The sequence below is a fragment of the Atta colombica genome, unplaced genomic scaffold (assembly GCF_001594045.1).
Source record: "Atta colombica isolate Treedump-2 unplaced genomic scaffold, Acol1.0 scaffold12, whole genome shotgun sequence".
Lineage (NCBI taxonomy): Eukaryota > Metazoa > Arthropoda > Insecta > Hymenoptera > Formicidae > Atta > Atta colombica.
This window is the reverse complement of record NW_017259206.1, coordinates 3196600-3210299: the sequence shown is the minus strand read 5'-3', so window position 1 is coordinate 3210299 and position 13700 is coordinate 3196600. Positions and strand designations below refer to the sequence as shown.

The window sequence follows — 13700 nt, the reverse complement described above, 5'->3', positions numbered from 1 at the left end:
ATATATATATATTGTATATCTTTCTGTCTCTTATCTTTGTCGGTCAGTTTCATCTCTCTTTTTAGTTTTTTATCAATATTTTTCTCTCTCAACGCCTTCAGATGCCTAGTTAATCCTCCTTTTTGTTACTTCCCGGCTTTCCCATCGGCTTCAAGCCTCGAACCTGAAGAGAGATTAACGAGGTATGAGCAAAAAGGATGAAAGGGAGAATGGGAAAGAGGGGTGAAATAAAGCGGTGAGGAGGTTCGGAAAAGAGAAGGATTTGTGCCACGGGGGAAATGCCGGCGGCGTTTGGCGGACACGGAAAAGGGGAGAAATGACTTCCGTAGATTTTTCTCGCTCGAAAGCCGATGTTGTTCTAACCCGAGGGTGCATAAACTCCATCCTTTTAGTAATATTACCTGACCGGTATGAGAATCGTGTAATTTTGTACTCATATACGTCGAGAAAGAGAAAGAGTGAGAGAGACATAACGATTGGCGCTGAGAATTTCTCGGAGTAAACATACATTTTCAAATATTTTCCTTTGACTTTACTTCGCTTCTTGATTTCAGCATTATAATGGACATTCACTTCTCTTTGATTAGAAAAGTAGTTGTATGCATTCCAATTTGCAGGTGTAGAAAAATCCGTGGGAATTATTTCTCTCTTTCGTCGTTCGCGTTGCATAAATCAAGAACGCCCGAAAGTGATTTTCCGGCACGATGATCGAATTTCCTGTATTTCCTCTATTGTTTTCTAGATTTCCCTTATCCTGCGATTTATTTTATTCTGAAAATCCTCCCCTTTCCCTTCTTTTTTCCGGTCATTCTCTCTCATTAAGCTCGTACATGGACTGAAAACCACATCGAAACTGTGGGCTCGTTAATTACCTTTCCGGGTTTTTTTTTCTACTCACGATGTAATGCGATCCGACAGGAGTTGTACGAGGATACGAGGATGTCCATTTTAACTTTTGTGTTACTCTCCTCGACTTTGCGAAATTTTTAACATCCAGTAGTTTCTTTACGATATCTCGTAAAGCGTGTCTTTCACGAGAAAGACCTGTAAGACCTTTCGTGCTTCCCTCACCAAGATATTTAAGGAGGAAAATCTATCTCTTAACCATTCCCTGTCGAGTTACATGTCTGAATTTTTCATTTCTTCTCAAATGTCTCGTGTAAGTCACGTATTTCATCAGAAAATACGCGATCCCTAGTTGAGATTTATCAAAAGAACGCATATACTTTAGAACAAGTACTTGCCGAGTTACGACCCATTTATGACTTACCTGGTACTTTCCTAAAACATTTTTCAAATTCATCTGAAATTGTGGTTTTGTACGAGAAAAGAAAAACAAATTAATAATATTTGTCATCTATTTTTTAATATGATTCTTCGATATTTAAAAAAAAAAGAAATTTTTTTTTAGTTTTTAAAAAAGTTGATATTTCAGTACCGATATTGATGCAGTATTGGCATGTCACTTTGTATCGGGATATTTTCAGCTTCTTTTATGATACGGTATTATCGAAAAATCGCATAACAAGAGTTAAAGTACCATATCCAATTTCGTTTGCTTATTTGAGCGAGATCGATTTCCTTTTCAAAATTTCTTTTGCCATTTTTCCTTAAATCTCCATTCTGTAACCAAAAGATCCCGCACGAAATATATGGAAAATTGGGTGAAATGAATTAGTTTTTACATATAATGTAATTTATAGTAATAAACAAAAGATGTCATAGACATAAGGCTGAATAGTAGACAGTTTTAAACTATGGTGTACCAAAGATGCTTTTGAATAAAAGTTTTTCGCCTTTCTGCATTATTTCTCTTATTCTCATCGGTCTAATACAAATCATAATTGTTTTTATATCTTTGCTACACCAATCCAAAAACACTGAAAAAAGATGTGTTTAATTTTAAAATATTAAAATGTTTTATTCTTGTCTGCATTTTTTAAACATTTAAAGATGTTTTAGTTTCAAACGTGGTGTTTTTTCAATAGACAAAAACCACGTGTTTGGATTTAAAACACTATGCATTTTAGTAGTTTTTTTTTAGTGTTTTGTCTATTGAAAAAATTTAAAACTGAAACATCTTTAAGTGTTTAAAACATGAGGACAAGAATAAAACATTATTTTTTACAGTGAACTTTCCATTATTAAGCTTTGTGTTTATAACATTTTTTATTCACCACATAAACTTCACTATGTAAAAAATTAATTTATTTCAGGACTTAATTTTTCATATAATTAGTGCGGGATCTTTTCTTCGAACTTTATTTTTAATTTCCTTGAGTTATTAAAATTTAATTTCCAAAATTTTCGTGCCACACGATCTTCCAGTCTGTACAGGAAGCGCGATCGGCACTCCGGGCAATTTGGGCGAAGAAAATTATGTGCATCACGTAATGTTGCTGCTTCCGTGAACGACTAACACTCCTAGTCACGCTTTCTTTTCCCTTACACCTTGTATATTTCCCATAAGTAATTCATTCCGTCTCTTCCTTGCGGCGCAAGTTGCACGGAGTTTCAAGTTCGTTACGTCAATCTAATTGCAACGGTTTCTGTCTCTCAACCCTCTGAATTTCGAGTATTTTTCATTTTAAGTGATCTCTCGGGAATTTTTAGTATCTCTTTCTGCGTAATCGTCGCTTCCCACAAAGAATTTTATTTTCCAGGATTACATGGTTTTCACGTCTTCTCGTTAGATGTTTACAAGCTCGCAGAATTCGGTAATCAGTTCTAGAAGCTTTTATTTGAACAAAAATTTTAGTTAGATTCGAGAATAACGGACGATTAAATATATGAAAAGAAATTTTCATCGGGGATACATAGGACCGTCTGAGAACGCGATGAAAAGTCGGAAGCTTCGTGAACTCCGCACCGCACTTTAGTATGTTTCTCTACCGTGTCCAACTTCTCTCCAGGTCCTCTCCAACTTTTTTTATTTTCTCGCTTTCCAATGTTTCTTTCTAGAGAGTAAATGGCACCCAGAGATTCGACGTTCAGTTCATATAAAATTCCGTTACGCCTTAATCTGTAAGATGCCATCCTCTCCTCTTTGATTAACACGTAATGGAATATTGATGATTTCGGGTCGAAATTGGACGCCACCGATCCTCTTCGATAAGTAATCTCGATGTCTTTACTTTTTCTTTTTTCCTCTTTTTCTTTCTTTTTCTCTTGCTTTTTTCATTTGCGTCTTATATTTTTTTTTTCCTTTCGACACGGCTCCTCGTAGTACCGAGGCGCGGCGAGCAATGCGTAACCGATCGACAGAAATCTCTTCTCTTCGTGTAGGAAAAGGAGGATGGACCGGTGTACAAGTTTTACGAGACTATCCGCGATTTCGGGGACGACATTATGGCAACCATCAGTCATCTGCATGACGTCACTCTCTTCGCGCCCAGCAACGAAGCGCTGAACGAGCCGAACGTGAAGCAGATGCTGCAGGACAAGAACCGCATGAAGGAAATCCTCAAACTCCACTATGTCAAGGAGCGACTAACTCTCGACAAGATCAAGGACAAGAGCGTCAGTCAAGTAAGTCAGTTTTTTTCTTTGCGAAATTAATATGAGATTATAATAAAAATCAGGCTTCGTTTTTGAGTCACTTGTGTCCTTAAATAAAATATTGTGCCTGAAATATTAATTGCGCTTAACTCTAATCATATGTGGGCTTAAATACATGTTTAATTACCTAAACATATAATCATAAAATATAAGATTCATTTCATATCAGGCTTACTTAATTTTTTGTTAAATTTAAATAACAAACATTGTTTTATTTTAAGAGAGACTCTTCTCTGCGTATTTTCATCAGAAGCTCGACATATACATCGATATAATCATACACATGGAGGTATATTATCACATTGATTAACCCAGCCTTTCTTTTTGTTTTTCCAAAGAAAGCAAGAGACTTCGTCGGGAAGTCACAAGTCGGGGTAATTACAGATTCATACAGCTTTCAATGTTCTCTATTTTTTTTTCCTTTTTTATGCGTGAAACTGTTCGCAAACTCTATCTGCATCTATTCGCACTGTCCGCTTTCATGCGTTTCTCCATGTTGAATGTATTACGAGCGCGAAACGAATGCGAGCTAACATTTCCAACACTAACACGCCGCACCAGGGCATTCGGCAATCGATAGCGTCAATAAATCTCGTCCCGCCAATAGCTTTAGTAATCGAACGCCAAAGAGATTTCTATTCTTGCCGCGATACAACGGTATACAAGGTGACCGAAAAGTTACATTGAAATTTGAGCGAGATTTGATGCGTCGCCGCTTAACAATAATTTTTATTTCGCAATTCCCTTAAAAGGATGCGACGACCAAACTTGATTGATGTCGATAAAATAGATTTTTAATTCCAAATAAAACATTATGTATTATTCATTCACACTGAAAAAAATTTTGATTATTTTTGATCCAATGAATGATCGTTAATCAACGTCCAACTTAATGTCCAGTTAATTCATTGATACAATAATTGAATTTATTTATATAACTACATAAATATTCATTCTTGCAATGAATTCTAGTAATAGTTTTATAACCTAAATCATTATGAAAATTTATTGGACCAATTTTCATTAATTTAATGAATATTTTATTATACGTATGATTTTGATTCAGTGTAGATTGTACTTTTCCGTTCTCTTGTAAGCTTCGAAATCATAATTTCGTCTCATTATGGTCTTATAAATTATTCAAATATAAATGTAGGGAAAAAATTTTTTGTTGAATATATACTTGCAATCATTTATATATGTGAAGAAACACCCTAGTAACATGAAACTATAATTTATAATTTCTGTTTACATAGATTTGTGTGTTTTCCCACAGCTATTTTTCTTTTATTCTGAAAAAGGATTTTTCTATAAGGAAAACGAAAAAAATAGGAAAGTACGAAATGTGCGTTTCGTCACAGTCTGTATAATAAAAGTATTATACAGATCCTTTTCCAGCATCCTTTTAAATCCTACATTTCTCGATATAGAAAACAGTCCCACGATTACCACATTTTCTATTTTCTGCCTGAAACTTCTGATTTTGGATCGAATCCTCAGCTTACCAGCTGACAAAAAAGATTTCATTACTTTTTTTTTTTTTTAGTGAAAGCACTAAAAAACAATCACAAGTTTGATAGTGATTATTGATCTCTGACAAAATAATGAGATCTTTGGCAAAAAAGGCAAGGTGATTCACAAGAACGTCAAGCGACTCGTATCGTTCGACGAAAGACTCTTTTCCATCACCCCGTATACTGGGAAACGCACGATTCGAATGAAATTGCGGAGAGATTCGACAGTCCGCGGAATGGATTTCTGCCGTTTCGTCGACAATAGGATGTAACGATAATTGCGTATTTTTATGAGAAGTCGAATTTCCCTTCAGGCGACAGCGGGGATGAACGAAAACGAACTCACCTGGTTGGGCGCGATAAGAAAATTCGGCTTTCTCGGATTAAGTGAATTGGAAGATAAAAAAAAAATTTCATGCGGGAGGAAAGAGATGCCTGACGTCATAACAATGCACAGAAACTGTTCCGCTCTTATAAACTTTGCTGAAAGTCGACTGGCACGCCGGTTCGTTTTCGCACTTTTCGAAGCTCATTATCATCCAATCAGCATGGCGGAACTTTTCGTCGGAATAACAAAAAGTTCTCGGCAATTTTCCACCGGCTCCTGAATTTCCACTACCTCGTCTTTTCGCCCCTGTAGTATTTCCCCCTCGCATTTGCCTTCGCTTATTTTTACTGAATCGAGAACGTCTTCAGCGACGAAATTGCAATCGTCCCAAGTCCTTCTCCCGTTTATCCCATATTCTCATCCCGTTTATACCATATTTAAGACGATCATGGCGCGATCGGTCGTGCACGGCAATTTCTTTATTGATCTCGTAATTGCTTCAGCATTTTGGATCTTTCGCTCGTCCGCTTATCATCTTTTTTTTTCGTATCGACGTTCTAGAATCGCACGTGCAACGTTATCCGCATTATCAATCATACGCGTCGCAAAGCGTTTTCCGCGTAGCCTGAAAACGTCTCGTTAGCGCACGCGAGAACTCAATTACATCAAGGAAAACCGGCAAATACCGATAATCGCAATGCGTCGGAAAAATCAACAGAAGACGTGTAATCGCTCATACGCCGTTGTTCTTTGTCGGCGTGCACGATTTCATACATTAATCTTTAGCATTATTAACGACATCCACACAGAAGAAAAAGATTTGTTTAAACAACTAAAAATTTCATTGATACAGCAAATTTACAGCTGTAATATACGAATAGCCAGTTTTCTACATTAAAGTAACAAAGTTGTACAGCTGAATACAATTATGGGTAATCATATTTGTTATAAAAGTACAGCAAATTTGTTAATATAACAAAGATAATTTTCTATTAAAATCCAATATAGATCAAAATTTTTAACAAAATGCTACGCTGAAAAAAAATATAATCAATTTTAATAAATATTTAGTTGAATACTGCCAATTAAATATTTATTAAATATAAAGATTTATTTGATACAAGAAATGTTAATTTGATTTAACAATCTTTTTTTTTTATTGAACAAATATTTATTTACTCTAAGTAAATGTTTAGTTGGCAGTATTGAATTCAATATTTATTAAAATTAATATATTTTTTCTCAGTGTAGCTAAGTGTAATGTTGATGCTGTACACTCTAAATTTCTTGCAATGAAATTTCACTCCAAGAGGATGAAAATGCAATCTTGCATTCTTGAAAAATATGACGATCTTTACCATCTTCACTCCTTTTAGAGTGAAATCTCACTTTTTTGGAGTGAGATTTTTTTCTTTGAAATGAAAATTCACTCTGGAAATGAAATTTCACTGTTAAAAAAGTGAAAATTGTCTCTTTTCAAGATAAAATATTTTTACTTTTTTTTCAAGAGTGATTGTATTTTCACTTTCTTGAAGTGAAATTTCACTGTAACAAATTTAGAGTGTAAAGTGAAGAAAACTTGTTACATTAGCAATTTTTATAGCAAAGAATTAACTGAATTAGTGATAATATTGATAATTGCTTAATTTTTTTATTGAATCCTTATGCGGTGTCGTTTGCAATATATAGAGTAAGAAAAACATTACAAAGTTAACCAATCACAGTCGATTATTTTTCTCACATTTAACTGTAATTGGTCAATTTCTTATTCTTACTTCTTACTTCATGCATTATAGACGATTATAGATGTTGAACTCACGCAGAAGGCTTTGCTGAACTACCAAATTGTATTTTTTTTTTATGTATTATAGAGAACGCGTAAAGAAACGTAAAAGCGAAAAATAGACGTGCGTGACACGCCATTTCCTGCGATACGAATTTACGCGAGAGCTGAGGGACCGTTAGGGTAATTCTCGCGCAAAACCGATAAATTTCTTCCTGAAAACGCTCTCGTATGGCTATGGCTGAGTTTATTGGCTTTGCAACATTGTTTGCAGATTTGCTTGTTATCTATACGCACTGTCGAATTTATAGGGTGCCGCCGCGGTGCGACGCGTCTCGCAAATCCATAGTGAAAAATCATGCCCGGCCGATTGCGCCTCGCGGGTTTACGAAAAAAAAAAGGGAGGAAACGAAAACGTAGGCAGAATCATGGACGAATTGCATCACGCAAATGTTCGGTCGGAAAATACACCGACGTGATATCACGATGGAAACTCTCGCGATATCGCTTTACAGTTTCCAAACAAACCAAGCATCGGAATCGGATATATAATGATCCGTTCTGCTAATATTCATATATGATAAAGGAACGAAGCCAATTCTGATTAAAGCTGTTTCCAATTTTCGATTAAAATTTTTCCTTTCCATAAATCATATTTGAATTAATCGAATATCTTTATAACTGAGATTAATATAATAATAATTAACCTTAGAACGGGCTATTGATACATACATTTTATATGCAAATGAGTGAGATCATTGAACGCTAAATTATGTCTTTAGTAATCAGAAGTGTTAAATCTGTCATATTAAATCTGTCCTATTTATCATGTTAAAAAAAAACTAGAACAAGCAGAAAAACAAGATTTAAAAAATTCGATCCATATATTATATAAAGCATGCCAAAGCAAAATGTTATAAGCGCCATTTTCTAAATTAAGAAAGTAATACAAATATTAAATAAAAGAAATTAACAAAAGAAGAGATAATATTGACAGAATTTGTAAGTAAATTCTGTACTTTTTTTTTCAATAAAATTAGTATTTATGATATTTTAGTTAAATTGACAAGATATTTTATTCATCTTACACTATTAGAAAAAAATGTATCTAATTTAACTTAAATTGCATTCCAAATGATCCACTCAAATTTTTGATTAATTTAACATAAGAGAAATATGTTTATAGGAGATTACAAATATTGTAATAAGAGAATACAAAAAAAGATAATATCGACACGATTTCTAAAAAAAAAAACTAATAAAAAAAACTAATATAGAAGTATATTTTTTTCAGTAAAATTAGCATTTATGATACCTTAAATTAATATACATTTCATTCATTCATCTTGGACGTTTTAAAACTTTATTTTTATGTTATTTGTTCATTTTCTCATTGTGTCATTTTGATACAATGTCATTTTGATAAAAAAAGGTTGAACATCAAAATCTTTAAATAACATAACTATATTAAGTCAATACTCAAATAACTTAACAAGGATTTGAATAATTTTAATAAAGACTTGAGCGGATCGTTTCCAATACAAAATATTTTTTATTATATGTACTTAAAATTTACATATCGATAGCAATACTCAATATCGGTAGCGCATTTTAGGATTAAGTTTTTGAGTGAAAAATTCCATGATATTATGTAACAAATTCCCTCCTGTCGAACGTTATTCCTCAAAAGTTCCTTGAACTCTCGTTACTTTTATCGTAGTTATAAATAGCGAATCGGATCGTAAACCAGAATAATCGAATATTACCTTCTTATTTCACGAAGTGTGCTCTGCGAACGCTTGGAAGTGGGATAGCGTCTAATATCCTGCGGGAAAACTCGTGGAGCGAAAGAAATGTAAAGCAGCGTTGCGTCCCGCGCTTTCCAACGTTTCCTTTCCGGCGTCGACGGAACGTCCTCTGTTTTCTCGTCGTCGTGGTACACGGTTGTCTACAGTATCCGTAATCGATACGTGTTTCCGATATATAATATGTATTATTTTCGAAACTCCCGCGCTCTTCGGTTAAGTTTCCGAAACTTCTGCATCCAGATGGTCGCGAGGAATTCAATTTCGACACACAACTTCGCGGCAGCCGCGAGAGGATATTCCTTTTTGGAAGCGTTTCCCGCTCGGTCCCGCTTGGCAAAGGTAATCTAATTCATTTCTCCGTTGCTGAGCTTCAAATAACAATGAATATTGATGGGCGCCGCATTCGCTAAGCATAAATCGACGAAATGAAGTTCGCTAAAGCATCGTACGCACTCGAGTTCCGCGGGAAAATATCTGTGACAGACTTTTTTTGAATATTTGATAATCTTCTGAAAAGATAGATATAATAAAGTAAAACCGGGACCATAGTTTCGAAACATATCACATATGAAAATGTATAAAAATATATACTATAATGTACATTGCAATTACAATTAGTATTAGACTGATGAGAATAAATCAATTAAGAGAAATAAATTTTCGGTTAAAGCGAATCTTAATGCTTCGATATTTCAAAGTGAATTTATATACATATCTAATTCTACCATATGTATCTAATTTCTAAACCGCGCGCCGAATCTTTTTTGGTCTGGAAACGTAATCATGAACAAAACTAGACTAGTAATATCACGTATTAAATTGACAAGCAATTTTTGATGTTACTTAAGCATCTTAGAAAAATATTAATAATTAATTTAATGCTGATCTAAGCATCTTAAGAACTATAAATAATTTAATTTTTTGTGAAAAATATTACCTCAGTCGGGATTTGAACTCGGATCTTTTGTATTCCATTCACAGACGTTCTCACTATTTGACCGCTGAGATTTTGGTAATATTTGTCATAAAAATCACTAATTAGCGAGAGAAATTATACGTTACGTATATTATAGATTATTTCCTTATATAAGAAAAATTTCTTAAAAATGAATAAATCAATATATTATATAATAATTATATAAATTAGAATTCTATGATCATTATAATTAAACATTTAGTTATCTTGATTAGAATTCTAATAGATTTAACCAGAAATCTCTGATTGATTTATTTCCTGGCTGAGATTATTTTTCGGAATAAGTTCTTTACAGTTTTTCTAATTTAATTTAGGAGAAAGTAGTAGCGTTTCAAACTGATTGTGTTGAAAGTCCGAAAATTAACGCAATTATTCTATCTGAAATAAATTTACTTAATAAAAAGAATATATGTTGTATTATTCGAAACATCTAACTTTGATCGTGACGGCGTTCTCTATCGTATTTGTTATTTATTTTCTACCAGAATTCCAAATAGTGCAACCTGATTCTTTTTCCAATGTGTAGTATATCTTCATATCACGATATTTTTTGAGCATAAGATTCCAGATCTTTCACAAAAAAATTGAAAACGGAACGTTACAGAAGTTTTTTTCCTAAACAGCGCGATATCTCTCGGTTTCGCCGAATCGATCGTAGTTTCACGTTCGCTGATATCGAGATCTTTCTCTGTTGAAGTGTGCCGATGAATGGCCGCACGGCGAACGAGCGTTTTCAACGCGGCAACGCGCCCGCATTAATTTTCCAGTTGGATCGGATTCGTGGGAAAGCAGCGGCGGTGACTTACGAGCTTGACGATAGCCGGGGAGAAAGAGAGAGATAAAATGTGCGTGTGTGCGTGAAAGAGAGAGAGAGAGAGAGGAATGTCAGTACACAGTAAAATTAATAATTACCACTAGTACAAATCTAGCGCGCTCCAAATTCGCCAATATCTCGATCACACCGCGCCATATCGTCCTCAACGTCGACTCCCCGAGCCATGAACGCAATTACGCGAAATCTCCGATACAGCTAATTACACTTCAATATCCATCGAGCCGCTTCAATCATTCAGCAGCGCCAATACGGGATGTTGGCTTTAATTACTCCATCCGCTCGTTAATAAATTAACGTTCGATCAGTATAAATAAACATTCGGCTGGCGAGCAATGCAGAATACGATGCGATCACTCTACGATCATTCGTTATGGTTCATCAACATGCGACGTGAACCGTCACGCAAGGTTGAAAAAAATCATGCGGTGGACGCGGTTTGCGATCAGATTCTAAATCTCATCATTGATTCCGTGGGAAAATGAGAAACAGTTAAACGGACAGGATTTAATATCGTTGCGGTAACATCGGCGCGACAGGGGGTCGAAGCGATGTTATTAATTAATTTGCGAATGGATTATCATAAAAGCGTGCGCGCGAACGCAACGAACAGGTGCGTTAATGCCGATTCGCTAATTGCTGGTTGTTACACAGCACATCGATCGATAATATTGCCGTTATTTACTGCGCCGCACGCACTACACGGATGTGCGTACCAATATTGACTCTCCAGAACCTCATGCACTACGCAATGGGTGTATATATTAATCATGGTAAACAAAGGGTAAATCGCTCTTAATCGGAAACAACGCGACCGGTATCTGCGCGGCGTGACATTTTCGCATGGCCGCCACCGCGTGACTGCCCGTTGATTAGGATGTTTCAAAATCTTCCCTTCACCTCCATCCCGTTCAATTTCGATAGCAAATTTGCTTTGGATTCATCAAAACTTCCTCGACTTGAAAACGATTAAAAACTATAAAAATGTACATGCTATCTGTACGTTACAAATTTTTGCACTCACAAGGAGAACATCAGACATGGTGGTCTCCGATTTTCCTAAATTTTATATCCCAGCAAACACGTTAGTTTGACATAATTTTAACGTTAAAGACGGCATGATGACATTTGATGTAAAACAATAGATAACGTCAATTTATTTGCTGAGATATAAAATTTAGGAAAAATCGAGCCACGTCTGATGTTCTCCTTGTAAGTGCAAAAATTTGTACAGCATGTACATACTTTTATAATTTATAGTAGTAATTTAACCTCTCATTAATTCATGCTAAAATTATAATAGGCGCTTCTTAAGCATTCGTGAGAAAAATATACAGTGATATTCGCATTAATATTCGGACATCATAATAATAGAGAAACTATTTTTGAAATAGTTTTTATAGGATTAAGAAATTTACAGTTTTTTTAATCATTGGATTATAAACGCTCATTATGAATGTAAAAAAACATTAATTTCTTTATTTAACTAATGTAGTTTTCAATGTAAAAAATATTAAATAAGTTAATCTTTAATTTTAGAATTGCAAAAATATTCGGACACTCAATATATTTTATATTTACTGACCCTCGGAAATCAAGTTAGTTTATTTCTTACTTGTTTATCGTGAAGTAAGTCATACAAAATATGATTTGTCATACAAAATGTGATTTGTTATTTCATGTTAAATTGAATTAACCTAATTTCCTCGAGATCACACAAGTTAACAGTGAAAATTGAATGTAAAGGCAAAAATAGTTCATTTGATAAACGTCAACTTGTTATTTTTCATTATGACAAATCAGAGATCGGTAAATTAATAAATTTTAAATAAGAGTACGATAGCAGATATTGTAAAAAGATATGTTTGTGAAGATCGCATTGAATCAATACCTTAGAAAGGATGTCCAAAATTACTTAATTAATTCATGGGATAAACGTAAAATTATTAGAAAAATAAAAGTAAATCCTGCATTAAGTCCTACAAAATTGGCTTCAGAATTATACAAAGAATAAGTATATCCAGATATCCGTCGAGCATTAAAAGAAAGTGATTACAACGGTAGAGTAGCTTGTAAAAAGTCGTTCATAAATGAAGCGAATCAGAAGAAAAGATTAATTTTCGCCAAGGAATTTATTTCTAAAGAACAAATATGGTGAAATGATGTAATATTCGCTGATGAGAGCAAATTTAATATTTTTGGATCTGACGGACGGAAAATAATATGGAGGAAAAGCAAACGAAGAATTCAAACTGAAAAATTTGAAGCCAACTATGACACATGGCGATGGAAGTTTAATGATTTGGAGTTGTATTTCAAGTAAAGGAGTGGAAATTAGTTTTCATTGACGGAATTTTGAATAAAAAATATTTAAGTATTCTAAAAGACAATTTAATAAAAAGTGCTAATAATATGAATATACGAGGAAGTTTCAAATTTTATCAAGATAATGATCCAAAACATAAGTCGCGAATAGTACAAGAATATTTATTATACAACTGTCCAAAAGTATTACATCCTCCACCACAGTCACCAGATTTAAATCCCATAGAAAATTTATGAAATTTATTAGATCGTAACATTCGGATTATGCCTACAAGATCAAAAGAAGAATTAAAATTTCGATTAAAAGAGGAAATGGAAACGTCCATTACAAATTATTTAACAAAAATTATTCTTAACATGCCTAAATATTTGCAGCATGTTATTAAATAAAAAAATTATCCAACAAAATATAAAAATTATTATCATTTCATTTATAGATATTTATAATATTATATCTTGTTGTCCGAATATTTTTGTGGTACCAGAATTAAGCAAAATTCTGTTTATAGTTTAATATATTCGAAACTGTATCATATAAATAGTAATTATAGAAATAAAATTTATATTTCTAATAAC

At 33.8% G+C, this 13700-nt stretch overlaps 1 protein-coding gene and 1 long non-coding RNA gene across 7 annotated transcripts in view; one reads left to right on the top strand and one right to left on the bottom strand.

The window, feature by feature from the left end:
* Positions 1-13700, top strand: part of LOC108694465 (fasciclin-1) — a 315697-nt gene that overhangs the window by 284096 nt on the left and 17901 nt on the right. For 4 of the 6 annotated variants that reach the window (XM_018203996.1, XM_018203995.1, XM_018203998.1 and 1 more), the window contains 2 exons: positions 3286-3528; positions 3897-3932. The exons of 1 other annotated variant lie outside the window; for it this stretch is intronic. In XM_018203996.1, the coding sequence (XP_018059485.1) occupies positions 3286-3528; positions 3897-3932 (279 nt within the window). The remainder of the gene's footprint in view (positions 1-3285; positions 3529-3896; positions 3933-13700) is intronic. One more of the 6 variants, XM_018203997.1, reaches the window with a different exon arrangement.
* LOC108694468 overlaps positions 1-13700 on the bottom strand; it is a 27127-nt gene that overhangs the window by 4880 nt on the left and 8547 nt on the right. Inside the window, exons 3-4 of the long non-coding RNA XR_001932083.1 lie at positions 9947-9952; positions 9190-9196 (exon numbers count right to left, since the gene is read on the bottom strand). This is a non-coding gene — a long non-coding RNA (uncharacterized LOC108694468). The remainder of the gene's footprint in view (positions 1-9189; positions 9197-9946; positions 9953-13700) is intronic.